Consider the following 26,425-nt stretch of genomic DNA (forward strand, 5'->3'; position numbering starts at 1 on the left):
TATGAAAGGGACAACATGCACTACTAATGCAAGAATACACGTGACTTGGCATGGACTCTAACTAGAAAATTTAACATGGCCCTTTTGACCTAGCAATTAGGTAAACCAGTGAGGTCAGCATGGTAACTTGGTGGTTAGTTGCCGATTGTATTGATCGATTAAGGTCGCTGTTCTGAACTCGAGTACTTCCTTAATTTTGTAAGGTATCATTTGATTCAGTTTAAGCTTGTGGACGAGTAGGGGTTCCTTTCGAGAACTCTAGATTATTCATGAGAGGACACAGAGAAGCTAAAGTTGTTTTCTTTTGCACTGTGGAACCTAGCTGTTGATTTGATTCTTCACTGTTTGGAACATCAGATATATAGCAACCTTGCCGACAAACAGTGAGTCGCAAAGCCTGTGTCGATGATAAAGTTTCTGATTCTGAGGACGGGCTCGCTAGTTGCACGATAGTCATTCATCAGCCGCTGAACCGTCCCCAACAACAGGGACTGATTAGTCCCAAATTTTTTTCTAACCAAAAACAGGACTAATAGTGACCCGTGTCACATTTTAAAAAAAAAACGGAATGACGTTTATAACTTAAGACCGTGATAATTTGAAGCACAACACCTGAAAAAATCCGATTGGATTTAACTATCACAGGTACAGAAAGCATTTGTGTTGGCACCTAATTTTTTATGTGCTCGACGACCGCCAGCACAAACAGCCGGATGGGTTGAAAACGGTAACTAAGTTATCTTGACCGTTTTCAACCACATAGCCCGTATTTATGTTGGCGATCCACATAACCAACCACCAGCACAAATCAATCGATTTGTATGGGTGGTTGGGTTCCGTGATGGTATGCATAAATCATTTTATCTTAAGAAAAACTAAATAATTATTTCATATGAAGTCGGATGAAGACAAATCTTCTAAGAAAGTTGTTGAGCTCGACGAGATCTAAAACTTTGTAGTAGATATATTTTCGTTCAAGATCTTTAACTATACCAGATATTTGTTACCTTTTTAAATAATATTTTAAACTTATGTTCAAGTTATAGACAATTTAAGATGAAAACAAATCTTAAATCTAAATTATAGAGTTCGATGATATCTAAAATGTTTTAGTTGACAAGTATTCCGTTCGAGATTATTTACTAGTTCGAATATTGGTTACCATTCTGAAATCTAATTTTAAAAACAAAAATTTGAATTTTTGAACTTTTTAAAAAACTTTGGATGAAGATGAACTTTATACCAAAGTTGTAGTGCTCGACGAGACCAAAAATTTTGTAGTCGACCATGCAGTGTATCAAACACACAATATAAAATTCAGAAAAGTGATATGAATATAATAGCATATCTTAGAAACATAAGATAAATTGTGTAGTTGATGTGGTAAGGAAGGAATGTTCAAAGGAAGAGGTATAAGTTTGAACAATGTGCACAGCATGTGGTCAAAAAAATGCGGGACTTGTGTCAAATGATGGGCGGTTGGTGTAGATGCCTACTAAAAATGTGAAAATAGTTTCCATTTGTTTCTACATTTTAAAGTTTTAAAATGATTGGAACTGATTTGTGCTAGCGGACGCTTAAGACGAGGCCAACAAAAATGCATGTGTGCCAGCGGTTGTGCACCTATCAGAATGTGTGTATGTGTGTCTATATATATATATATATATATATATATATATATATATATATATATATATATATATATATATATATATATATATATATATATATATATTTGTTGATTTGTGCTAGCACAAGATTGCTGACGGGTGTCAAAACCACCAGCACAAATATATTTTGACCATCACTACAAATGCTTTTTTAGTAGTGCATCACCTCAAGGATTGACTAGGGCACCGTAAAAGGCTACTAGTTTCCTACTTACATTGTGTATAGCCGTTTCCAATGGGAGCGATAGTGCGGTTAATGGATTTCTATACACCATATATTATTCCGGTGAATTTTCTGGTGCATGGGAGAACGACCAATTAACCAAGTCAGTGTAAAATTTTTCGTTAACAAATTGCCATTTCTTGATAGAGTTCTCCAGTTAATAATACGCGCTTTAAGTACTTTTTTAAGATCTGGATAATCTTTAAAAAAAGGCAGGCAGCCAAAAGGGAGTTCCTACTATATATTCACTATAAGAAAAAAACATGAACCAATTTATGAGAAAAACAAGGACCAAAAATCTTACAAGTCAACTTGGAAAATCCCCAACCGGGATAGAATCCTGTCATATCAGCTCCGCAGACATAATTAAGAGTGCATTGTCATCACGATCATGTCAGTCATCATGCATATGCCTACACGAGAGAAAAAATGCATATTGTACGCGCAGTTTTTATTTCAAGTTCCGAGTGTGCGTGCTCCTTTTTTTTCCAAACGAGAGAACACGCTCCATTTCTTAATTATTTGCAGCAGTTAGCTAGCATCGACCATTTCCAGCCCGTAGTGGTGGTGTTATTGTTGACCTGTGTATACATTGCATTGGCTTGATGGGACGTGCAAACCTTCTTTGGGATGACTACCCGATCGATTTGCCAATGTTGTGTGTGATCGCGTCAACAAAGATTAATTGAGTCCACGCATCACCTTGCACAAGCAATTTATTATTAGGACTAATAACAAATTTAATTCTTAACCAATGTTATATATGCTGCCATGAAAGCTGCATATATAGTATATATACTATAGGAGCAGATGGAGTTCGGTGCGCAGAAAAAAAAAAGATCAGGATGACAATAAAATATAGTGTAATAAATTATAACTTCTCCAGCGTGATTCGTTTGGTTCTGACTTCATGCTTAATTATCATATATCCCAAAATCATTAGGGACATGATGTAGATGATTTGATGAGCATAAAATACATATCGCCTAGCATAATCTCGGTCGCAGAATATAATGCATGATCCGTGGGGGATATATATTATTTGGTTTACCAGATCGTCTACATATCATGCGACGACTACCTTGTTGCCTGCGGTTCGAGAATCGAGATCAAGCTTCATTCTCATATGCAGAAATTGTTCCAAATCACGACCAATGCTTGTATGATTGGAATAATAATGTCACCGTACCTTGGGTAATTTCATTTATCAGTTCAATCGAGCATATTATTATTCCGTGGATGTTTTGTGAGAACCTTCAATATGTTCAATTAAGGTGGAGAACAAGATCCCTAATCCAAACTAGCCAGGTTAGCTTGATCTAGCCTTAATTAGTGGCTCATTAGTACATAATTGCCCTTGCTTACTTTTGAAATTTTTTGGTAAACAACGGTTTATAGCTAGAGAAATTTTACAATTATTGAAAAAAATAGGAGTCGTCGTCCATCTAATTAAATCCTACGGTGGTGAAAATAGAAAATACTTAGAAGTACTTAGGATAAAGTATCTGATACTTCCAAAAGGTGGGACCAAGTACCAAAAAATTGGGACCGGATACTAATTTAATTTAATTTTTATAATTTTTTTCCATAAATCTACAGTTAGAAAATAATTCAAGGTAAAAGTACCTGAAGTACCCATTGGTACTTTACAATCATTGTAAAAGAGCTTTTATAACTAATATTTTTGATAGGGTACAGTAAGTGGAGCTAATATATATATATATATATATATATATATATATATATATATATATATATATATATATAATAAATCCAACACTATATAAACAGATATTAGCTTTTATTACCTGAAGTATCTGAGGCCCTGTTTAGTTCCCAAACTTTTTTCTACAATACCCATCACATCGAATCTTCGAACACATGCATGGAGCATTAAATACAGTTGAAAAATTAACTAATTACACAGTTCAACTGATTGGCACGAGACGAATCTTTTAAGTCTAATTAGTCCATGATTGGACATTAATTACCAAATAACAACGAAAGTGCTACAATACCCAGAACCCAAACATTTTCACGAACTAAACACAGCCTCAGCTCATCATTTGTCTTGTGGGACCCAGGAACTAATGAGCCGATTCAAGAAAAGATGACACGACGTCCCATCCATTTTTCATGTCGATTTCTACAACAACCTTCCAAGATAAGTTTTTCTCTTGATTCACATGGACAAAACCTTATTCAAATCAAAATATGCATGCATCAAGATGCGGATTAAGTCGCAGTTTATCGTATGGTCAAACATTTGAATAATAAAGCTTAAGACGGAATGGACTGCCAAAGACAATTTGTTAATGGGAGTGTCTCTATCTGCTTGCATATCAATTAGCTAGCCCTTCCTTTTCTTTTGATTTGTCATTAGTCCGTCGGAAGAGTTAGTTAGGAAGGACTAGAAAAACATATTAAAATTTGTGAAATGCGCTAAATCGTCATGCAAAATTAAAATTGGGGTCTGGGTTAGTGAAGATGCTCTCCTTATTAGCTTAACCAAGACGCTAGATCATAAAAAACTAGGTGATACCCCGCGCGTTGCTGCGGGATTTTTTAAATAAAATTTTAACGTGAAATTTGAAAGTAGAAAAATTAAAATGATTGCATGGCAACATTCACAAAAAATTGATGGAAAACATAAATAGATGGCCCTGGTGGACGTTGATGTGACATTTGATATAATGGGTTTCTATATGATGCGGATAACTTGCATGTTAAGAGAAATAGAGTTAATGACTTTAGTGGGTGTCATCCATATAGGCTATATAGATGATATGAATTTTACTTGCATGTTATTTTTTATCAAAATCTGGTAGAAATAGATAAACTAACAGAAGTAGGCAACGTATGCTATGCAAACCACCTTCGTATGCAAACTATAGAAACTCCAATTTGGGTCATCGGATCAACATCCAAGGGGAGGGGCGCATGGGCGTAGGAGGGGGGATTTGCAAAAGTGTGATTACCTAATCCAAAGGCGGGTCCAGATTGTAAAATTATACGAAGGTGGTTTACATAACATAACATCAATAGAATATTTGATCACATTATAAAAGAATAGGTGTATGTATATGAGTCTTTATGTTAATAGATTAAAGATTAAAAGTATTGCAAAAATAGAGTATGTTTATGACTTTACGTTAACAGATTAAAGATTAAAAGTATTGCACATAGTAGAGATCATATGGACATTTTCTTGTTTATTGAATCTCGTAAAAATCGATAAGCTAAAAGAATAAACACCAATAGAATATTTTATCACATTATAGAAGAATAGGTGATGAAAAAATAGTGTATGTATATGATTTTACTTTAGTTAATTAAAGATTAAAAGTATTGCATATTGTAGAGATGACATGAATATTTTTTGTAATTAATAAGGTAGTTGAAAGTTAGTGGGACACTTAGTGGAGAATGATGTGGACACATTACAAGAAGAGAGAAATAGTTAGTGGGTGCTATCTATATAGGATATATAGATATCTTACACTAGCACATTTGCTACAGTACCAAACTTTTCCTAAGCCACTAAATAAGCCGCAATCATTTTAATTCAATTCATTGCAGGGCTTTAGAATTACTCCCTCCATTCCAAAATAAATGTTGTTTTAGAAAAATTCAAAAATTACTCATCCTAATAAATAACTTTGTTACCCCTAATTACTTTTAGCAATTGTGATTGAAAACCATATTGTTTATTTGGTTTTCTGGATCCTCAATAAATATGTATGCATTGGAACTAGAAAAGTAACATCCACTAAGTATCTGATTGGCTCTATACTTTTTCTATATATGTTTTCTTGATACTTAGTATTGCTTTAGTTAGATGGATCTCATTACAAGCTAAAACACCGCTCTTTCTTGGGACAAAATTTGAATGCAAACAACATTTATTTTAGGATGGAGAAAGTATTTGTGAGTAATTAAGGTATATAATGTGCACATTTGATTTTTTTTTTTAGCTGATGATCCAGCAGGTCTTGTCTCCAATAGCTGACCTATATATGGAACACGCACCAATAGCTGACCTAACAGAAGTTCCAAAAGCAGGAAGCAGCAGAGAGAGAGGTTCTAGGCGAGGAAAAAAGCTAAGGAGCACAGCAGGCAGGCGGCGAGGCATGCCAATAAAGGAAAGGAAGAAGCCCTCCGCCTAATCCACATCATCATGATCCCCCCGTGTCTGCGGACTGTCTGGATCATTACCAACTGTCAGCAGCGGCACACCTAATTGCCCACCCCCCTCCTTGGAGCACGGCCAGCTAAGCCTGCCTAGCGAGCACGAACGAACCCGTGTGACGCACATCGAGAAGCCCTAGCCATGGCATGTGCTGCGAACAGTCGCCGGATCGGGAGGGAGATCTGGCTCCACTCCAACATCTCCTCTCCAAATCGGCACGCAACACGCGGCGGAAAGGGCAGCGGTCGCTGGATCGCCGGTGTCACGTCAGAGAGCGGGCGCCGCTGCCGCCGGCCGGCCGGTGATCGCTACGGCGGCGGGGAGGCAGGGCAGCCCCAGGTGTGTGGCCGCCTAATTAGCCACCGCCGCTGGTCGGGTCTCCGGGCCGGCACAGAGAATCCCGTCTCGTCTAGTCTCCCACTCTCCCCCGCCCGTTGTGGCCTCCAAAATATCTGGGGCCGTCGACTCGGCGCCCTCCGGCCACGTTGCCGTCGTGGAGCTCGTGGGGGGCGCGGCGGGTCCGGCACGCCGGTCACCTCGGGCGAAGGAAGGAGGCCACGCGGCGCGGAGCCACGCGTCCCGGCCGGCAGCGCCAGCGCGGTGGCGGCATGGCCATGTCAGCGTGCAGCCGCCCGGTCAGTTCACACGTGGGATCACGGGAAAATGACGCTCCTGCCCTCATCACATGTATGAAGTCTATTTGCAAAACCTCTTTAGGGATGAGTGCAATTTTTCGCGACGAATCTAATGACGATAATTAATTCATAATTTGTCACAGTAATACTACAGTAATCATCATCTAATTACGCGTTCAAATATCTCATTAGATTTATTAAATTTTTTAGTACAGGGGTTCTGAAGTTGACACATTAATGGACCGTCAAATTTCATTCTAGACTTTTAGAATGAAAAGCAAACGAGGCCATGTTTGTGCAAGGTGATCATATCAGAGCTTCACGTGGACTCGCTGTGCTGCGACCTGCGATCTTGTGGTGGAGAAAGCTTCTCTTAGTCTCTCTCAGCTCAGGTGAGGCTGTTGAATAGAATACTCTTGTTGCTGCTTTTAGACAATGTTATCATCTTGTTTCCGATAAGTTGGAACAGGTCGATAAAACAGTAAACAAGCATATCAGCGGTTTCCTGGATAGGTTTTAGTATTGCATGAATGCCATATACCCCCATGCTATCCATGCAATACTAAGGGGCGTTTAGTTCTAAAAATTTTCACCTTGAAATTTGTGCCTTCCCCTTTGGACACATGTATGGAGCATTAAATATAATTAAACAACAAAACTAATTACACAGTTTGGATGTACACGACGAGACGAATCTTTTGAGCCTAATTAGTGCATGATTAGCCATAGTGCTACAGTAACCCACATGTGCTAATGATGCGGTCAAAGGTCTCAAAAAATTCGTCTCGCGGTTTCCAGGTGAGTTCTGAAATTAGTTTTTTAATTAGTATCCGAAAAACCGTTCCGACATCTGGTCAAACTATTGATGTGACACCGAAATTTTTTTTTGTTTGGGAACTAAACGGGCCCTAATGATCATCACGGGTTACCGGGTTTTCATGTGCCTTGCAGCTTGGGTTTCAGCGGGCGCCGTGTGATCTCATTTGTGCTAGAAAAGTATGAGAGGCACATATCACGATAGACGAAGGATCCGGTCATTCGTCAGACATTGAGGCTTCCAATGAGAAAAATAAATTAACCAAAATGGCACCGACATTTTTTTGATACAGTTAGGGATGAAAGCGGGAACGGAAAATCCCGTACCAACCGACACTGTATCTCGATTTTCCTGATCGAATGCCGTATTTTCAGGAAAAACGAAATCAGGAAAAAATTCGGGGAAACTCGGCGAAATCGGGATCGAAATCGGTTGGGGACTTTTCCCGACCAAATTAGCGGATCCCGTTTTTAACTCGGTATTTTCCCGCGATATTCTCGAATTACAACAGCCCACACCAGCCAAAGCCATCGCACCTCACGGCCCAAGGCCCATTCGCGCGCCCACCCTCCACCAAACCCTAACCTCCCGAGTCCCACCCTCGCGCAGTCGCGCGCCAGCGCCGCACGCCCGCACGACACCCAGCCGCGGCACCGCCCGCCCCCATCATACGACACCCAGCCGCGGCGCCGCCCGCCCCCATCGTGCCCTCTCCCACTCCGACCGCCGGTGGACGGTGGTGCACCACCAGACCGGCCTTGGCGCCCCTCCTGTCCTCCCTCCGACCTTCTCGCACGGCCGCGCGCTCGATTTCCCCGGCACGGCTGCGCCCTGCCGCCCTCCACCTGCCGCCGGCAGGACCAAGAGCCCAGGAGCAGAGGAGCCATCTCGTCACCTCGGAGGCCTAGATCTAGCACAGCAGCACCTCCTCGCCGCCTTGTGCCCCTATCCCTGGCGCTCAGGATGTCAGGACCCATGAAGCCGCGGACCAAACAAGGGCCATCTTTCGGTTCAACTTCTGCATCGTCCGCCACAAGGCTTCCCTTCCTGGAGCCGGCGCCGCCGGTGAACAGAAGCACTCTAGCTCCTTTTCCAGCACCAGGTAATATACGAATTTGATCAATGTACATGTTTTCATGTTGATGTGGTTCTGTAGAGTGTAGTCAACAAGTTAATTAGTTTACTAGATGCAAGAGGTCTAGATCAGCAAGTTAATTAGTTTACTAGATACAACTTAATTGTTGCAATCGTCTTATATATTTCAGCATTTCTTATCTTTATAGGATGCAAGAGGTCTAGGTTAGCAAGTGGAAGCCCTAGTCAGGATCTAGGTCTATGTCTATCTTCAGCATCTGCAAATGGGACTCCTGCATCTAGCCCGCCATCAGCCTCTTTGCCAAGTCAAGGTGGGAATGGTGTATCCAGTGTTCTTGTGTTTGTGTTTGTGTTTGTGTGTCGGTGTGTGACTGTTTGTGGACAGTGGACCTATTCACCTATTATTTGTATGAGTGTGGACTTTTGTTGTGTTGACTGTGATGGCATGTCATCGGTTATGACAGTATGAGACTATGGCATGTTATTTGTTATGTGAAGGCTTAATGTTATGTCGTGGTGCTATTTACCTATCTACAGATTATAGTTTTGCTTCCCTATGTATTATGTATGTATGGTTGAATCTATTGTGTCGAGTTCTACGTTTGAAGTGGTTACATGAATTGATGTTCCCGCTTTTAAATACCGCTTCCCGACCGTTATCGACATGCTTCCGATCGAATTATTTCGATTTCGTTTTCCCGTGTATTCGATTTCGTTTTTCCGATCGAGCTCTCCCGTTCCCGTACCCGTTCACGCATAAAAATATGAAAACGAAAGTGGTTAGAGTATTTTCCCAATCGTTTCGGACCGCTTTCATCCACATGGGCATGACGTTACCTATACTTCTGTTACGCGCCTTATTCAAAAAAAATAAAGAACTACTTTGGACCGTATTGGCCCCTATTGATAAGGGGGGCCGCCAATTTACGGTTGCCCGTAAATTCGGCTTCCTGCCGTCGACGGCAGACAGACATTGTCCGTAATCATTGCGGCAACAGGCCGCGGGTCCATATTAAGCTCATGTGTTCGGCCCCGCTTGCCAGAGTTCCTTACCTCACGTTATCTCGTCTCGCTCTCCACTCAATCAAAACTAGTGGATTGCGCGCGCGTAGATCGGAGGTGTTTTTTGATTTAATTATTAATTTGTAATATTAGATGATATGCAATGGTAAAGAAAGTGTAATGGATCTGAATTTATATGAAGTCGAATATTCCTATGATTGGCCATGTAACTTGTAATGGGCTGCAGTCCATATTAAATGTCCCAAAAAAGAGTATACGTTTGGGGGCTCTGTTTCATGCGATGGGCCATGTAATTTGTAATGGGCTGCAGTCTATATGGGATGGACCAAAAAAATGTGCATTTGGGAGCTCTGTAACAATCGAGAGGTAAGATATAGTTTAGACATAGTAGACTGTTATATCAGCTTAATAATAGGTATTCCTCAGTACATTGAATATTTGGAAACAAATATATGATGCTGGAAATGGGATTAGTGCACGATAATATTAGCTTAGTACACAGAGTGTAGACAGTGCTACAGTTTTTCAATGTACAATGACAGCTAATACTTGCAGAATGATTCAGCTATTGCTACTGCTAATCATCACTAAAAGGGATGTGCATTTATACCGCGTTCTACCAAAGTGGTTTTCCACTGCGGTACTGCATATTCTAACTTGGATAAAATAAACTAAGATGCATTGTTGCTGCTTGTAACTTGATGAAGTTCTGCTCTTCTTTTTTTCTTCTTTTCTTTTTTTGGAAACGTTGATTACTTGCAGCAAAGATTATGCAAATACTTGCATAAAATTATTATACAGTGGTCAGTAGTTTTGTAAGAGATTATAAGTAGAAGAGATACATGTTTTATTCAGAATTTACCTCAGACAGTAGTAGGTGCATTAATGGTTTGAGTGGCTTCAGTAGATGGCTCTTCTCCATTTGAACAAACATTTGTCTTCTCTTTCAAGTGATTGGCAATTAAAGCAATACTCTTGAACCAAATATAGCTTATTGCTTTGACAATGTGTAGTACCACAGTAGCGATGATATGAATTAGGATGGAGTTCTTAAATCTAAGTTGGAATGAACCTTCAGTAGATGGCATGAGAAACCAAAATGCCAATATCCACACAAGAGTTCCGGATGTAATTGCACGGCATAGATCTTGGTAGAATGATATCAGATGAGGTTTGGTCTTCTCTAGAGGGCCAGGTAGATGATTAGTAATAGTTGCAATAGGCAGGGTGATGTATTTATATATGCAGGCTGCCTTATCAGGGTAGAAGGTATTGAACAGCATGAGTAAGGTCTCAAACAGTAGAGAGAGAATGATGGACAAGATGACTGCTATAGTAAATTTTAGCTTGTTGTTTAAACACTTTTCAAGGTCCACTGAAGCAACAAAGCTAAATATAGAGCCTATCACAGCAACTGATAGCTCTATCTTTGGCTTCTTGAAGTCTTTACCCGTGTCAATAGAAACTGTGATTTCACCTACGGATTTGCTTTGTGCCCATGAAACAATTTGGTCCACTTTTCCTACAATCAAATGGAAAGGAAAGAAAAAATCGTCTAGTTACAATTCTGAGTTGGGCAAAGGAGTTGGATCTGCAGAAATATGAAATGCACAAACGAAAGTACCTTTTGATTGGCTTTTGCACTGCGCAAACTGTGTAGTGTTAGTGCTAGCAATATGAGTAGATTCATCTTCATTAGTTTTGCTGCATTGTAAGCTTTTCCTAAGAAGCTGAAATGCAAAGAACAGAGAGGTGCAAATGTTATTTGCCATAGAGGAAAACAAAGAAATAAGAGAAGATTAAGTGAGATCTTCTGCAACAAAGTGAAATATAAAGACAATGAAATTTCAGAGGAATATAAAGGCCATCGTGGTAATTTTGAACCATGTATCTACGGCCACCGTTATGTGAAGCTGGAAGCACAGTTAGCTTGCCCATTTCACTCCCATCTATGCAACCACGGCCAACAGCATCAGCAATACCTTGCAAATTTTCAATTCTTAGTTTGGATTGGTTTTTTAATACATACCATAATCTATTTTCGTCTATAGCAGCTCGAGCATCAACTTTGATTTGGCTAGATAGAAGACCATAACAGAGAAATGGGTTGGCATGGCCCCAACGATAATGGAAATTGTATCGAAAATAATCTTGCATAGTTATTGTTTTCTTCTTTTTATTGTTCTGTTCAGGACCACTATAAAGAACACCGACTTGGTAACCTCGCTCGCCAAAAGGGAATAACAAAGGATATTGCAAAGCCATATAGACTGGGTGCAGTGAAGAAATACGCCTGAGGTAACCATATTTTGTTTCTATAATTATGTCTCGTTTGAAAGAATCAGCTGAGAAATCACCCACAATAAGCATTGCAAGCTGTTCAGTTGATGGTAGATTATACTGAGCAGGATCTCCCTCGAGGACCAACGATTCTAGTAACAAAATTTTCATCACTGTGTTGTTCCAATCGATCTCTAGCCATTCTGAATTTTTGTGCTAATGGGTTATGAGTATCAAGCATTTGTATTAAACTGGAAACAATTGTTGGATCAATAGGATCAGTTGTCATTTCATCAGGACAGAGAGCATTAATCCGATTCTGTACTTCATTAGAGGTATCATATATATAGAGCTGCAAAAATTTCGGAGCACTTCCATCAGCAGGTAGTAAAGATCCAATTCGGTGATGTACCTGCCCACTGATTTTGAATATAGGAGGGCCACGACCATCATTAACAGAGCGATCTATATTTGCACCCATTGATGTAAAAGCAAATAAGCAGTTGTATTGTCTTATATTTTTCATAATTTTTTTTGAGCGTGGGCCACCATCAAACCGAGCCAATGAAGAAAGAGGTTCAGGCCTAGGTGGAAAAGGAGGTATGACAACTTTCCCTCCTTTGCAGCAATTATTGTAGATGATTCTGTTTCCACGCTGGGAAGAAATACACTTTACTCTCTCTTGAAACCCAAAAACAGCATGACAATGGGGGCACTCGTAATCAGGTGAGCCATAATAAGATCTCCCAGTGTATGATTCTGTATTTTTTCCCCATAAGTTAATATTAGATTTGTGCACTGAAAAATAGCAAACATGGAATTGACCTAGGCAATTCCATACCTTTCAGCGCATCTATCAATTCCTTTGGAAAATGGCCACAATTTAGAGGAGCACCAGCAAGACCACTTTGTACTGAAGAGAAGTCAGCACACATTTTTCGAACAATCATGCATTATTTTATTTATTTGTATACCAACAATAAATTGAATTAATACCTGCTTTTTTCATTTTCTTTTGGTTTAAATATTTTCTACGCTTGTGGAGAGCTTCCACGGGATCAGAAACATTAGGTGTGTGTATAGCTGGAGTGGCTGGATAACAAATTGCAAAGGTTAACTAAAATGAATATAATTTAGTAGGTCTTACTTTCTTTAGTTAAAAAAATTACATTACTTTGGTTTCTATCATAGAGGTTGGAGTTTCGTCGTTTGGGCCCTCCCTCCATCTCAGTTTTGTTTTTTCTCTACAAAGGCGAATTAATTATGTACTTGGAATGGTCCTGGTGGACCGCAACCAAATGTGGCAGAAGATTTTAGCATGACATTCCAAGTAAGCATAAACACAAGGGGGTAAAATTTTTGAGCACAACGTCGAATAAACACGTGTACATAAAGCCAAAATTAGTATAGATGGGAAAATAGTAGAGACTGCAGACTCCTATTCATTCCTATCATTTGTTGGATATATAAAGGCGATGCAGAAAAGCTATTGCCTGCAAAGCAGACTGCTCGTAGGCCATAGCAAAAGATGTGGTAACAGTAGTCCAAAAAAAATAGCGATGTCGAGGTATAACAAGCTCTAGTTGAGGCAATTCCAATTCAACTCCGCATAATATATCCCCATCAAATCCAATCTCGGTTATCAATGAGGCATATGGAAGGCAGTAATGTCTAGACAAGCTAGCAAGAAAATCTATGGAGCTCCCACCGGGCGGAGTCATACTGTTTACACGAAGGCAGTGATCTAAGGTACTTACTGAAAAAAAAGGGAAACGGGCATATTAAAGTGATGTACCTGAATAATTAAAGTAGCACCAAGGCACAAACGAGATGTGAATAGTTTGATAGATGTAACCTACCAGGATTTCAGGGAGAAAACTAATTAGTAACCTCCAAGCATTTAGTAACAGAATTTAATAGATGTAGTAGAAATAACTGAGGTACACATAATAATTGTACAGGTACGAATATTAAGCAATACAGAGAACACTAATACATATGCAATATAATCGTAACGATCACGTGCTATGCATGTACATAGTTAGGATAGTCTTCTCAGTGTAATCGGTTCATAGGTCTAGATTGTTGTCACTTTATAATAAGCTGACTAACTGGTAAGCATCCTATTTAATTAGGTTATGTCAGTCTAATTAGGTTACCCTTCTGTATCCAGTGGCTAGGCAATATTAGTTTACTGTTGTTTCGCAATAAATGGCCGGAAAACATTTTTTTGTATAAATATAGCATTGATTTCCACAAGGACCATGCCTATATAACTAAGTTAAAAACTCAGCAAACCATTTTTTTCCCTGCCGCTAACTAAAACACATGGAATATCAGGATATTTAAAGACAGCGCTAGAATGAGCAGCACTGTAAACATTACTCAATAAATGTAAATCAATCATAAAGATCTTTAGTTCAGAAGAGTAACCAACCTGTTAAACCGAATTCAATGTTCGTTTCAGCGCTCAGTTATCAAAAAAAAAACAAATGGGAGGATCAGATCTTGAAACCGTGGCGATTGGAACTTTCACGGACAGAAGGTCGAGACGCGCGACTGAATCGCAAACCTTTACATTCAACGAGCAGGAAAAATATAAATCAAAACCTTAAATGTTTCCATAAGAACTAGGCGCGCAGACTTGAAAGAACAAATGGAAGGGGAATAATTGCTTACCAAATCGATGGGAAATCCCTCAGTAAGAACCTTCAACCGAGCGAAGGAGAAATCCCAGAGGAAGGAGCCTCAGCCGAGTGAATCGAAATGCATGACAAATCGATGGGAAATCCCTTAGCAAGAACCTTCAGCCGAGCAAACGAGACCTCTCTCCGAGTGAATCAAAATGCAGGAGCGAACCGCAAAGAAGGATGCCAACGGGAAAGTAGAGAGACGCGGTTTCACGGGAGCTGCTAGGAAGAGGAGCAAAAATATAAATCAAGAGCTTAAATGTTTCCATAAGAACTAGGCGCGCAGAATTGAAAGAACAAATGGAAGGGGAATAATTGCTTACCAAATCGATGGGAAATCCCTCAGTAAGAACCTTCAACCGAGCGTAGGAGAAATCCCAGAGGAAGAAGCCTCAGCCGAGCGAATCGAAATGCATGACAAATCGATGGGAAATCCCTTAGCAAGAACCTTCAGCCGAGCGAACGAGACCTCTCTCCGAGTGAATCAAAATGCATGAGCGAACCGCAAAGATGGATGCCAACGGGGAAGTAGAGAGACGCGGTTTCATGGGAGGTGCTAGGAAGAGGAGCTCGCTGCGGTCTGGTGATTTGAAAGGTCAGTGGAGCGAAGCTCGAGGCGGGCTGTTCACTTTACGACTCCACGCCACCACTTCAAGCATGAGCATGATGTGAACGCAGAGAAAAATAGGTGCGTAGTTATTACCTTGTGAACACGTAAACGCGGTAGACGGAGCTGGAGTTTCAACCGTGGAGAAATAAAATTTTTGACGACGTGGATTGGCTGAGCGCTTTATTACCTTGGTGTGAATACGTAGACGTGGTAGACGGCGCTACAGTTTCAACCGTGCAGAACAATATTTACCGTCCGATAGGCGTGCAGAACAATCTTTACCGTCCGATAGTCATCCAATGAGCAGTAAAATTTTCGGTGACGTGGACTGTCTGAGTGCCCACGGAGCCGCGGGGGACTAATATATAGAAACAAGCTGGCCGCTCAATCAAAACAAGCTGGCCGCTCAATCAAAAAAAGCTACAGTAACATATTTGTATATTATTTAAAAACTAACCTAAATTATGCAAATAAAAAATTAACCAAATTTATACAAACAATTCTGAATAAAATTTTGAAAAAATGAAAGAAAAATCTATTAATAGAAATATTCTGTAAAACTTTGAATCAATGAATTTTGAAAATAAAAATCAAGGTGCAAAATTTTTGTACAAGCAAAAAGTTTAGGAGCAAAAAAAAAGTCCAAACAAAAATATTTGGAAACACAAAAAAGTTTAAGAACAAATTTCAGGAATAATATTTTTAGAAGCAAAAAATTTGAAAGCAAAAAAAAATAAAGATCAAATTTGGGAGACAAAAAATTTAGAAAACAACTTTTAGAGAAACATATCAGAATTAAAAAAAATTGAAGCAAAACTTAGTACCTAGTTTAGAGGTAGAAAATAAATTTCAAAAACTGAAAAAAGATCCGCGTGTGAGGAAGCGGGGCAGTACTGCGGCCGGGGAGTGGGAGTAAAAAAACGGAAACCAGGGATTGCATTTTCCGTTAGAAGGAAAAGAAGTGGATGGCCGGTCAAATCGACCGCGAGTGCGCTTCCGTCCGGCCGCTTGTAAATTCAATATCGGGATTGATAAGTCGCACTTTTTATTCATTTAGGACCTATTTAGTTTCCAAAATAACAATTTTCATCCGTCCTATCAAAAGTAAGGATGGATTCGGATGTCTATTCGGATGTCAGATTTTTGGTCATTTTTCTTCGATTATGGACAAATAAGATTTAGAATTTACTATGTAAATTCATAACTTTGTATTTAACATTGATCTTGTAAAGATTCATAAAAACTAAGCCTCAAATTTATCATATATATTCTCAAATAATAGATATAAAAATTCGAATACGGATCGGATACGGATACGAATCTTTTTTCACCTTTTTAATTGTAGGGAGCAAATAATACATAAAAAAATTATACAAAATTTTATTCTTATGTGTAATAATATGCTTGATAATATAAAAAAAGATTAGCATAAAATTTTAAGCATATCTATTTTAAAATATCAAATTTGTTTGAAGAATTCGGATGTTTAGATCCATCCTTAATCAAAAGAATATTACATGTATGAAGTATTAAATGTAGATGAATAAAATAATTTATTACACGAATGAGTTGTAAATTGCGAGACGAATTTAATGAGTCTACTTAATCTATAATTTTGCAACAGTGATGCTACAATAATCATAGACTAATTACCCTAGTTAGATTCGTCTCGCGATTTCTAGTTGAGATATATAATTAGTTTTATAATTAGTCTACATTTACCACTCCTAAATGATAATATTCTCTTCCAAAAAAATTTGGCCCAAAAATTTTCACCAACTAAATAAGCCCTTATATGCACTTTTATAAGGGCCCATTGTTCCATTTTTTTCACAATATAAAAAGGTTGAGCACAAACAAAATCAATAATGATATCTTAGCAGCATAAAGTATCAATGGATGTATCAAAAAGAAAGGTAGAAATGTCTAGTAGAAAACATGATAATTTGTCCCTAAATTTCTCTAAGCATTTTTCAGGTCGTAGTTCGGTTGGCTTTCATGTTTCTCCCTCATTTATCATATATTTACAATATTCGATTTTATTTTGTGGCAAAACTATATGCGCTAGCCAAAGGGCAATAGGATAAGAGAGAACACCACTACTAGAAAAGTGGAGAAAGGGAAAAACCATCATTTTTAGATGGTGAAAGAGATCAAAAGAGAATATGGATTAATCAAGTGGCAAGACGAGAAATTATATCTTAAAGTAAGACCACAAGAGTCATACAAAGAATAAAAAATTATGTAAAGGTAGTACATATTCCATCCTTTTTCTTTTTGCCATGTACCTTAGAATTGGGAGGGTTTTTGTTTTCTAGGGCGTTCTAAACTTCCTACGCTTTTACGTATTTCTTGTGTTGACACAGAATCGCATCAACACACTCGAGTGCGCTAGAACACGCGAACGATCGTCAAAACGATCAACACCAGCGATGCCCTGGGCGGACCGGTGTGACCGGTTTCGCCGACCGGTCTGACCGGTGCAGGCAGGGAACCGCGAAGACCTAGAACAGCGAGCTCGGGAGGGACCCCGTCGGAGCTCGTGATCGTAGGGTTGCTCTGAGGTCGGCAGGCCACTCAGAACGTCTTCAAACGCCGCCGGGACGAAGGAAGAAAGCAATCTAGGGTTGGAAAAGGGTAGGGTTTGAGAGATAAAAGTAATACGATTTTTTGTATTGATTCGATTGGGAATAACCTCAATCGGCCTTAGTCTTTATATTTATAGGCCGGGGAAGATATACCCCTTCACGAGTAGAATTACATAAGGACTCTTTACAAAAAACCTAATTCTACTCGGACTGTACAGACCCGCCCGGTCTGACCGGCCGGCCCGACCGGTCTGACCGGCCGGCCCGACCGGTCAGACCGGTCGGCCTCAACAGATGCCAAATTTGGCTGTCAACATATGCCCCCTGCTTTTTGGTGAGTTTCACAAGCCAAAAAGCAAGAACTATCCTGATGTACATGTTTTACACAGAGCATACAAGTCTAAAAACAAAATTAAGGGCGATATACAATACCGGTCGTCTTTGTCTTCATGCACTTTGCCATATGCTAGGATAAAATTTCTTCAAGTATCTCCCGTTGATAGCTCTAGGTAGACGCTCACCTTGCACCGTCTCCATCATATATGAATTACCAGAGATAACCTTGATAATCTTGTAAGGACCCTCCCAACTTGGCGACCATTTGCCAAACTTGTTGCTTTTCATCCCAAGAGGCAAAATTATCTTCCAAACTAGATCTCCAACCTGAAAAGACTTAAGTTTTACCTTCTTGTTGTAGGCTCTAGCCACCCGAAGCTTGTACTTCTCAATTTCCTTCAAAGCCTTCAAACGCTTGTTGGTCACCTCATCAATATTATCCATCATCATATCATGATAATCAACAGCGGAGAGGTCATTTTGTTTTGCTAATTTATATGCGTCCAGATTCACCTCAACGGGTAAAACGGCATCGTGACCGTACACAAGCTCAAAAGGAGTAACCTTAGTAGCACCATGTCTAGATATACGATGAGCCCATAATGCTTCGGATAACACTTCATGCCACCTCCTAGGATTTTCTTCTATCTTCTTCTTGACAAGTTTGATCAAAATCTTATTACTAGACTCGGCCTGCCCATTGGCCTGAGTATAGTATGGAGATGAATTGAGCAATTTAATCTTGTAAGATTCGGCAAAGGCACGCACCTCTTTTGATATAAATGAAGTACCTTGATCCGTTGTCAAAGTTTATGGAATGCCGAATCTATGAATAATATGCTCAGTAATAAACTCAATTACCTCTTTATGCGTCATATTTTTCAAAGGAACCGCTTCGGTCCATTTAGTGAAATAATCTGTAGCAACCAACACGAAACGATGCCCCTTTGAAGATGGAGGGTTAATTTGTCCAATGAAATCCAACCCCCAACCTCGAAACGGCCATGGTTTAATAATAGGATGCATCAACGCAGCAGGCACCAATTATAAATCACCAAACCGCTGACATTCTTCACATCCTTTATAGTACTTGAAACAATCGGATAGCATGGTGGGCCAATAAAAACAGGCTCTTCTAAGTAACCACTTCATCTTAGGAGCCGATTGATGAGTACCACAAATACCTTCATGAACCTCACCCATAGCAATCCGAGCCTGATCTGAGTCTAAACATTTGAGGAGCAAATCTTCGGCAGTCCGACGTTAAAGTTCATTGTCAATTAAAACATACTTGAAAGCCAAACGCCGAATATTCCTCTCTGCGCCACGACCAGGATCTCTCAAATACGACATTAGAGGAACTCTCCAATCCTGGGCTTCGGCCGAGACAATTAAATCATCTTTTTTGGCCGAATTAGAACCAACAACAGCATCACTGGTCAGGCCGGTCTCCGGACCGGTGTGACCGTTCTAGGCGGTCAGACTGGTTTCGCTGACCGGTCGGACCGGTGCGTCCAGAACCAGACACTCGACTTTCGTTTGCATCGGCTTGCGAATATTGAAATATTTTTTCGTAACATTATAGCCAGATGCTTGTTGTGCCAGAGTATTTGCCTTTCCATTCTCCTCCCTCGGAATATGTTTGATAATAAATTCATCGAAAGAGGAAATAATATCGAGACATTTATCAAGATATGCATTTAGAGAACCATTGTAACACTGGCATACCTTAGATACTTGCTGCACCACCAGAAGAGAATCTCCAAAGGCTTCAACATGCTTCACGCACATGGATTGCAAGAATTCCAAGCCTAATAGAAGAGCTTCATATTCAACTTGATTATTTGTGCACTCTTCTTCCAATCGGTTTGAAAATTCAAAAATAGCACCATTCGGAGAAATAAGAACAGCACCAATCCCTTGACCATCATCACAAACCGATCCATCAAAGTACATTTTCCATGGTGTGCAAGTAATGTAGCCGACTTCTAAATCATACTTGTCATTAATCTGATGCTCAACAATAAAATCCGCTATAATTTGGCCTCTCATAGATTTCAAAGGTTCACAAGCCAAATCATACTCAACCAAAGCATAATCCCACTTACCGATTCTACCACTCAAAATCGGTTTCTGTAACATATGTTTGATCACATCGGTTTGACATACTACTATGCAAGTACTAGATAATAGATAATGTCTCAATTTGATACAAGCATAATAAAGAGACAAACATAACTTCTCAATAAATGTATACCTCGTCTCCGCATCAATAAGTTGTCGGCTTAAATATGTAATAATATATTCCTTCCCTTCGGTCTCTTGAGTCAAAACAGCCCCAATAACCTTGTCTTCAGCAGCCACATAAAGTCTGAAAGGTACTCCTCTCCTAGGTGCTTTGAGTACAGGTGGTGAAGACAAATAAATCTTGATCTTCTCAAATGCTTCTTGCTGTTTTGCCCCCCAAGCAAATTCGGTTTCATCTTTTAACCGAAGAATAGGAGTAAAAGCATCGATCTTCCCAGACAAGTTAGATATAAATCTTCTCAAGAAATTTATCTTGTCCAAGAACTTCTGTAAATCCTTCTTGCATGTAGGGGCTTCAACCTTCTTCATGGCTTCAACTCTCTTAGGATCAATCTCTATTCCCTTCTCATGAATAATAAAGCCAAGAAACTTTCGAGCCGATACACCAAAAGCACATTTGAGTGGATTCATCTTTAAACCATACCGGCGCATCCTTTCAAGAGCAATTCTTAAATCGGCTAAATAATGATCTAAACCGGCCGATTTAATGACAATACCATCAATATACACTTCCAAGATGACACCAATCAAATCATGGAAGATTAAATTCATAGCTCTTTGATAAGTAGCACCCGCATTTTTCAAACCAAAAGTCATAACCACCCACTCAAATAAGCCGACAAATCTTGGACATCTAAAGGCCGTTTTAGATACATCTTCTTCGGCCATGAATATTTGATTGTAACCGGCGTTACCATCAAGAAAACTAATGACACGATGTCCGGAAGCTTCGTTGATCAACATATCGGCTATAGGCATAGGATATTCATCCTTGGGAGTAGCTTTATTAAGATCTCTAAAATCAATGCATACTCTAATTTTCCCCGAATCCTTTTTCTCAACGGGCACAATATTAGAGATCCAATCAGCATAACGACAAGACCGAATAAATCCAGCATCAAGTAAATGATTAATTTCAGTTTTAATTCGGTCATAAATAATGGGATTGAAACGCCTAACCGGTTGTTTATAAGGTCTAAAACCAGCTTTAATTGGTAAACGATGCTCAACAAGATCACGACTCAAACCAGGCATTTCATGATACTCCCAAGCGAAACAATCAACATATTCCTTCAATAAATTAACCAAATCGGCTTTATATTCGGCCGATAATTTTTTGTTTACAAAAGTCGGCCTAGGAATAGTTCCATCACCAATATCTACCTTTTCTAAAGGATCGGCCGATGTAAACCCTTAACCCAGCTTATCTAGATCATCAGAATCTTCAAAGGCTTCACACATATCGTTCGTACGCGCCCGATGTTGATCTAGCCTCTGCTGCAGCCACTCTGCGTTAGACCGGTCTGACCGGTCGGGGTGTCCGGTCTGACCGGTCGGCCCTGTGCGCCGAAAACGGGACATGACCGGTCTGACCGGTCGGCACGGGCGGTCTGACCGGTCTCTTCTGGAGCTTCTGTTGTACTCATCTGATTTACATTTAATGATTTAGCCGATTATCCATCGGCTTTAGTATAGCAGAAACAAAACCATCCTTAGTACAACTGATCAAATCAAAATCGGACAGGTCCACGCCCGATAAACATTTGACGTTGTCGTGTGCACTAATGGAATCTGAATCGGCCAAAGCAACAAAGGATGAAGTGTCTCCATGGACAATCTCAATCTCATCGCCGATCCACTGAACAAGAAACTGATGCAAGGTAGAAGGAACACACTGATTTGCATGAATCCAATCCCTCCCAAGAATCAAATTGTAGTTACCTTGCACTTCCGTGACGAAGAAAGCTGTAGCAAGCGTCTTACTTCCAATAGTGAGCTCCATGGAAGCAACTCCTTTGGCGCTAAGAGGCTCGCTCCCTCCAACACCACTGACGGTCATGTTCGTCTTGTTCAAGTCTTCGTCTTGGCCACCGAGCTTCTTGTACAGCGAGTAGGGCATAAGATTTACAATGGCCCCACCATCTACTAACATGAGAGTTACAGGCTTCCCGTTGATGTGTCCCCTCATGTAAAGAGCCTTGAGGTGGTTGTCCTTCTCGCTCGGCTTCTGGAACACAGCTTCACAGGGTCCAAACTGAAGATGAGCCATGTCCTCCTCCGAAACCACGAAGTAATCAGAAGACAAATGTACCACATTGATTTCCAAATTGGTGCGCTCTGGAGATGCTTCATAATCCACCAATTCTTCGTCTTCAGCTGCCGAAGGAATCGCTAGGGCTTCACCAACAGAAGGAACCGAAACGGGCAACACCGATTCGGCTATTGCCTCTGCACTGGGCTCGATCAGTCTGATCGGTTGATCAGAGCGGTCTGACTGGTCCTCCTGACCGGTCTGACCGGTCGGCTGTGGCGGTCCGACCAGTCTGTCTTGCTGGTCAGCTATCTTAGCTTTCCACACCTTGCTTTGAGGGAACATAGGCCTGTATCTGTTGAATTCCTCATCCCTCATCTTCTCCTTCTCATGTTCCTTCTTTTCTTTGTTGCGGAGGCGCTGCAATTTCCTTTTTTGTGTATGAGTTAATCCCGAAGGGCACCATCTAGCCTGATGGTACTTATCCGTTGCACCCTTGCTGCTACCGGCCTCATGATCATTAGCCATGACCGGCTTTTGTGAAGGAACATCAACTGATGTATCTACATCCATCGGTTTCTTGCCCATATCTTTTATGGGCACTTCGATTTCACCGATTTGAACCACAAAATCGGCTTTAAGCTTCTATGAGTCGGCCACAAGCTTCTGCTCCTCCTTCCTCTCCTTGATGCGATACTCGAACCTTGGAACAGGAGCTTGGCCCGGCCTCTGATGAGACCGGTCGGAGGTGACCAGTCTGACCGGTGCAGCCTGCTGCACTGGACCAGATTGGCGTGGTCCCAATCGGTCATGTACTGGTACTCTGGAGCTTTCCCCTCGATAATGTGGAGGATAAGGCATCGGAAAACACTGCATCCATATCCCTTCATGCTCCCACATCGGATTTGTTGCATTTGATGCCGGTAGCACCCATGGCATGGTAGCATACATCTTCTGAGGAGGATACAATGCGACCACATCGCCTCTGCGTCTTCTGAATTCCCCCCTTGGGGACGCTGGACGATCTTGATGCGGTGGTGAACGCGGTCTCTTTTTTAACGGCCGATCGTTTTGAACAGCCTTTGTGTACTTGTTCAACAACTGGTTGAAGGTGGGCTTCTGATTAGCAGTTCTTCCCTGCACCTTCACTTCATTGTTCTTCCAAGTACCCACTTTCGGACGTTTTGGCTTGAAGGTCCGGGGACGGTCACCAGGGCGGTCTGACCGGTTGGAAGAACCGGTCTGACCGGTCGGACCGGTCTGACCGGTCGCAGACACCGGTCTGACCGGTCGTGCCTGATCAGCAGACCGATTTTCTGGTGGAGAGCTTCCTTGCCCCCGAGTCTGGGATTTTCTGACAATGATCTTCAAAGTATCCTTTCCATCATCAGTTTTTTCTTTGACAACTTCACGAGCAAGGATTTTATCACTTGTATCCATCGGTCTTGGATCACCGATGACAACATGCTTCCCCTTAGCTCCTTCGGCTTGTTCCGGCCGAATGAGCACCTTTGGATTGTTCAATTCCAGCGTATGAACAGGGAAAGGAGCTTTGTCAATTTGCATCTCAGAAAGTACCAACCGTCCTTCATTAATAGCCGATTGTACATGTCGACCAAAAATATTACAATCATTAGTAGCATGAGATGTAGAGTTATGCCACTTACAATATGCATGTCGTCTAAGTTTGTCGGGAGATGGAATAGCATGTGACAATCGGATGTTACCATTCTTAAGCAATTCATCAAAAATCCGATCACACTTAGAAACATCAAAAGTAAATTTCGGCTCCTCTTGCCGATTCTTTTGAATCGGCTTGAGAGACGGAACCGAACCGGGTTTGGCCTTTGATGGCCAAACAAATTCAGCGGCATATATTTCCTTACTATCATCGTCGGAACCATCCGAATCAGGATCAAGAACATGTGTGTTGGACCGATGAGGCTTGAAAGTATCTTTAAGATTTTTATACTTAAATTCGGTGCCAATGGCTCGCATTTGCAAATGATTAACCGTAATGTAATCAAAACCTTCAAGTTTTTCCTTCAAGTAAGAACGCAAGCCATTAAACGCTAAATCCGCCAAATCCTTTTCTGAAAGAAATGAATTAAAACACCGATTTTTCAAAGCTTTAAATCTTTGAAAGTAATCCAAAACTGTTTCATCTCGAGTTTGTTTAATCGATGTCAAGTCTAGCAATCGAACTTCGGCTTCCCCACTATAGAAGTGATCATGAAATTTGTGCTCTAATTGATTCCAATTTAAAATAGATCCTGGCGCAAGTGAGGAAAACCAAGAGAAAGCGGTTCCAGTCAAAGACAAAGAAAACAAACGAACCCGCAAGGCATCATTAAGACCCGCTTCTCCCAATTGCAAGATATATTAGCTAACATGCTCCCAAGTCGTACGAGAATCTTCACCATTGAATTTGACAAACTCGGGAATACGCCAATCAACAGGATATGAAATAAAATCAAACTCAGGAGGATATGGCTTTTGATATAAACGCGACCCACCCATATCAATCCCAAGTTTAGATTTAAGTACTCTGGCTAAATCTTCTTTAAATCTACTAAAATCGGCCTGATAAGCACCACTGGCCGAAGTATTCAGAGAAGATGAAACACGTTGCATGGTAGGACCGGAGTAAGCCATGTTAGTGTTAGAAATCGGCCCTCGATGAGGTCCAGATCCCTGCTGTGACGTAGCATGAGGCCCTGTATACATCATCATCTCATTAGTTCGGCTAGGGACGGCCGAACTAGGGTTAGACGTGTACGGTACAGAGAGCACTGGCTGCTGTCCTGTCATACTGGTCTGACCGGTCGAGTAACCGGTCTGACCGCCTGCACCAGTCTGACCGGTCAAGGTGACCGGTGGGACCGGTGACGCATGAACAGTGGACGGCAACGGAGATTGCCCTAGAAACGAGTTCGGCGGCATCCCATAGAATTGATCTTGGGTAAAAGATGTGCCAGCCGAATCTGATTCCGTGAATTGAGCGCCACCCTCGACAGTTTTACCTTTTTTGAGTGCTGCAATTTCATCATTAAGCCCAGCAAGAGTCTCTTCCGAAGCTACTTGCGCAGCAGATATTTTTCGAATCTACCATGAGAGAGAATTGCCTAACTAACTCAGAGGGATCATTAGGAAGTACCTCGACCTTGTCTTGGTTTAATTTGAACGATGGCATCACGAACTCCCCGACCCTCTTGACTAGGCCTCCTCGCTCCTTCTTGAATCCCTGAAGAAACTGCTCCTTCAGGTGCTCTTCAGCGATGAGGTAGGCCTTGCGCTCCTCTTCAGTGAGCTCCTCCATGGTCGCCTTGATGATGTTGTCGTTGTGGATCTCACCATGAGTACCCATCTTCTTGGAGAATCTAGACTAGATCGGTTTTTTGAAACCAGATTAATCTGTTCATCGGTTTTTTGAAACCAGATTAATCTGTTCCCCAGCGGAGCCGCCAAAAAGTGTGTTGACACAGAATCGTGTCAACACACTCGAGTGCGTTAGAACGCGCGAACGATCGTCAAAACGATCAACACTAGCGATGCCCTGGGCGGACCGGTCTGACCGGTTTCGCCGACCGGTCTGACCGGTGTAGGCAGGGAACCGCAAAGACCTAGAACAGCGAGCTCGGGAGGGACCCCGTCGGAGCTCGTGATCGTAGGGTTGCTCTGAGGTCGGCAGGCCACTCAAAACGTCTTCAAACGCTGCCGGGACGAAGGAAGAAAGCAATCTAGGGTTGGAAAAGGGTAGGGTTTGAGAGATAAAAGTAATGCGATTTTTTGTATTGATTCGATTGGGAATAACCTCAATCGGTCTTAGCCTTTATATTTATAGGCCGGGGAAGACATACCCCTTCACGAGTAAGATTACATAAGGACTCTTTAAAAAAAATCTAATTCTACTTGGACTGTACAGACCCG

At 41.0% G+C, this 26,425-nt stretch overlaps 1 protein-coding gene and 1 long non-coding RNA gene across 2 annotated transcripts; one reads left to right on the forward strand and one right to left on the reverse strand.

Annotated features, from left to right (window-relative positions):
• Nucleotides 1-8,151: 8,151 nt before the first annotated feature.
• On the forward strand, nt 8,152-9,159 carry LOC120668118. Its single transcript, XR_005672243.1, has 2 exons — nt 8,152-8,636; nt 8,818-9,159. It is a non-coding gene; the product is annotated as an uncharacterized LOC120668118 (long non-coding RNA).
• Nucleotides 9,160-10,386: 1,227 nt separating this feature from the next.
• Nucleotides 10,387-25,814, reverse strand: LOC120667756. The gene is made up of 7 exons (XM_039947764.1): nt 25,653-25,814; nt 25,519-25,600; nt 14,612-14,679; nt 13,728-13,787; nt 11,277-11,382; nt 10,515-11,174; nt 10,387-10,432 (listed from the first exon to the last, which is right to left on the reverse strand). The coding sequence occupies exons 1-6, from the start codon at nt 25,812-25,814 to the stop codon at nt 10,516-10,518; spliced, it is 1,137 nt and encodes a 378-aa protein (XP_039803698.1). The 3' UTR covers nt 10,387-10,432; nt 10,515.
• Nucleotides 25,815-26,425: the final 611 nt, after the last annotated feature.

This window comes from Panicum virgatum, chromosome 3N (genome assembly GCF_016808335.1).
Source record: "Panicum virgatum strain AP13 chromosome 3N, P.virgatum_v5, whole genome shotgun sequence".
Classification (NCBI taxonomy): domain Eukaryota; kingdom Viridiplantae; phylum Streptophyta; class Magnoliopsida; order Poales; family Poaceae; genus Panicum; species Panicum virgatum.

Bases quoted from the DNA above. Each gene is read 5' to 3' on its own strand.
- LOC120667756 (XM_039947764.1), bottom strand. From the start codon at position 25,814: ATGGAGGAGCTCACTGAAGAGGAGCGCAAGGCCTACCTCATCGCTGAA. The intron at 14,680-25,518 runs GTAAAACTGTCG...CACTCGGCTGAG, and splicing joins AATTGCAGCACTCAAAAAAG to GCTCCTTCCTCTGGGATTTC. The intron at 11,175-11,276 runs GTACTTTCGTTT...ATTTGATTGTAG, and splicing joins GTGCAAAAGCCAATCAAAAG to GAAAAGTGGACCAAATTGTT.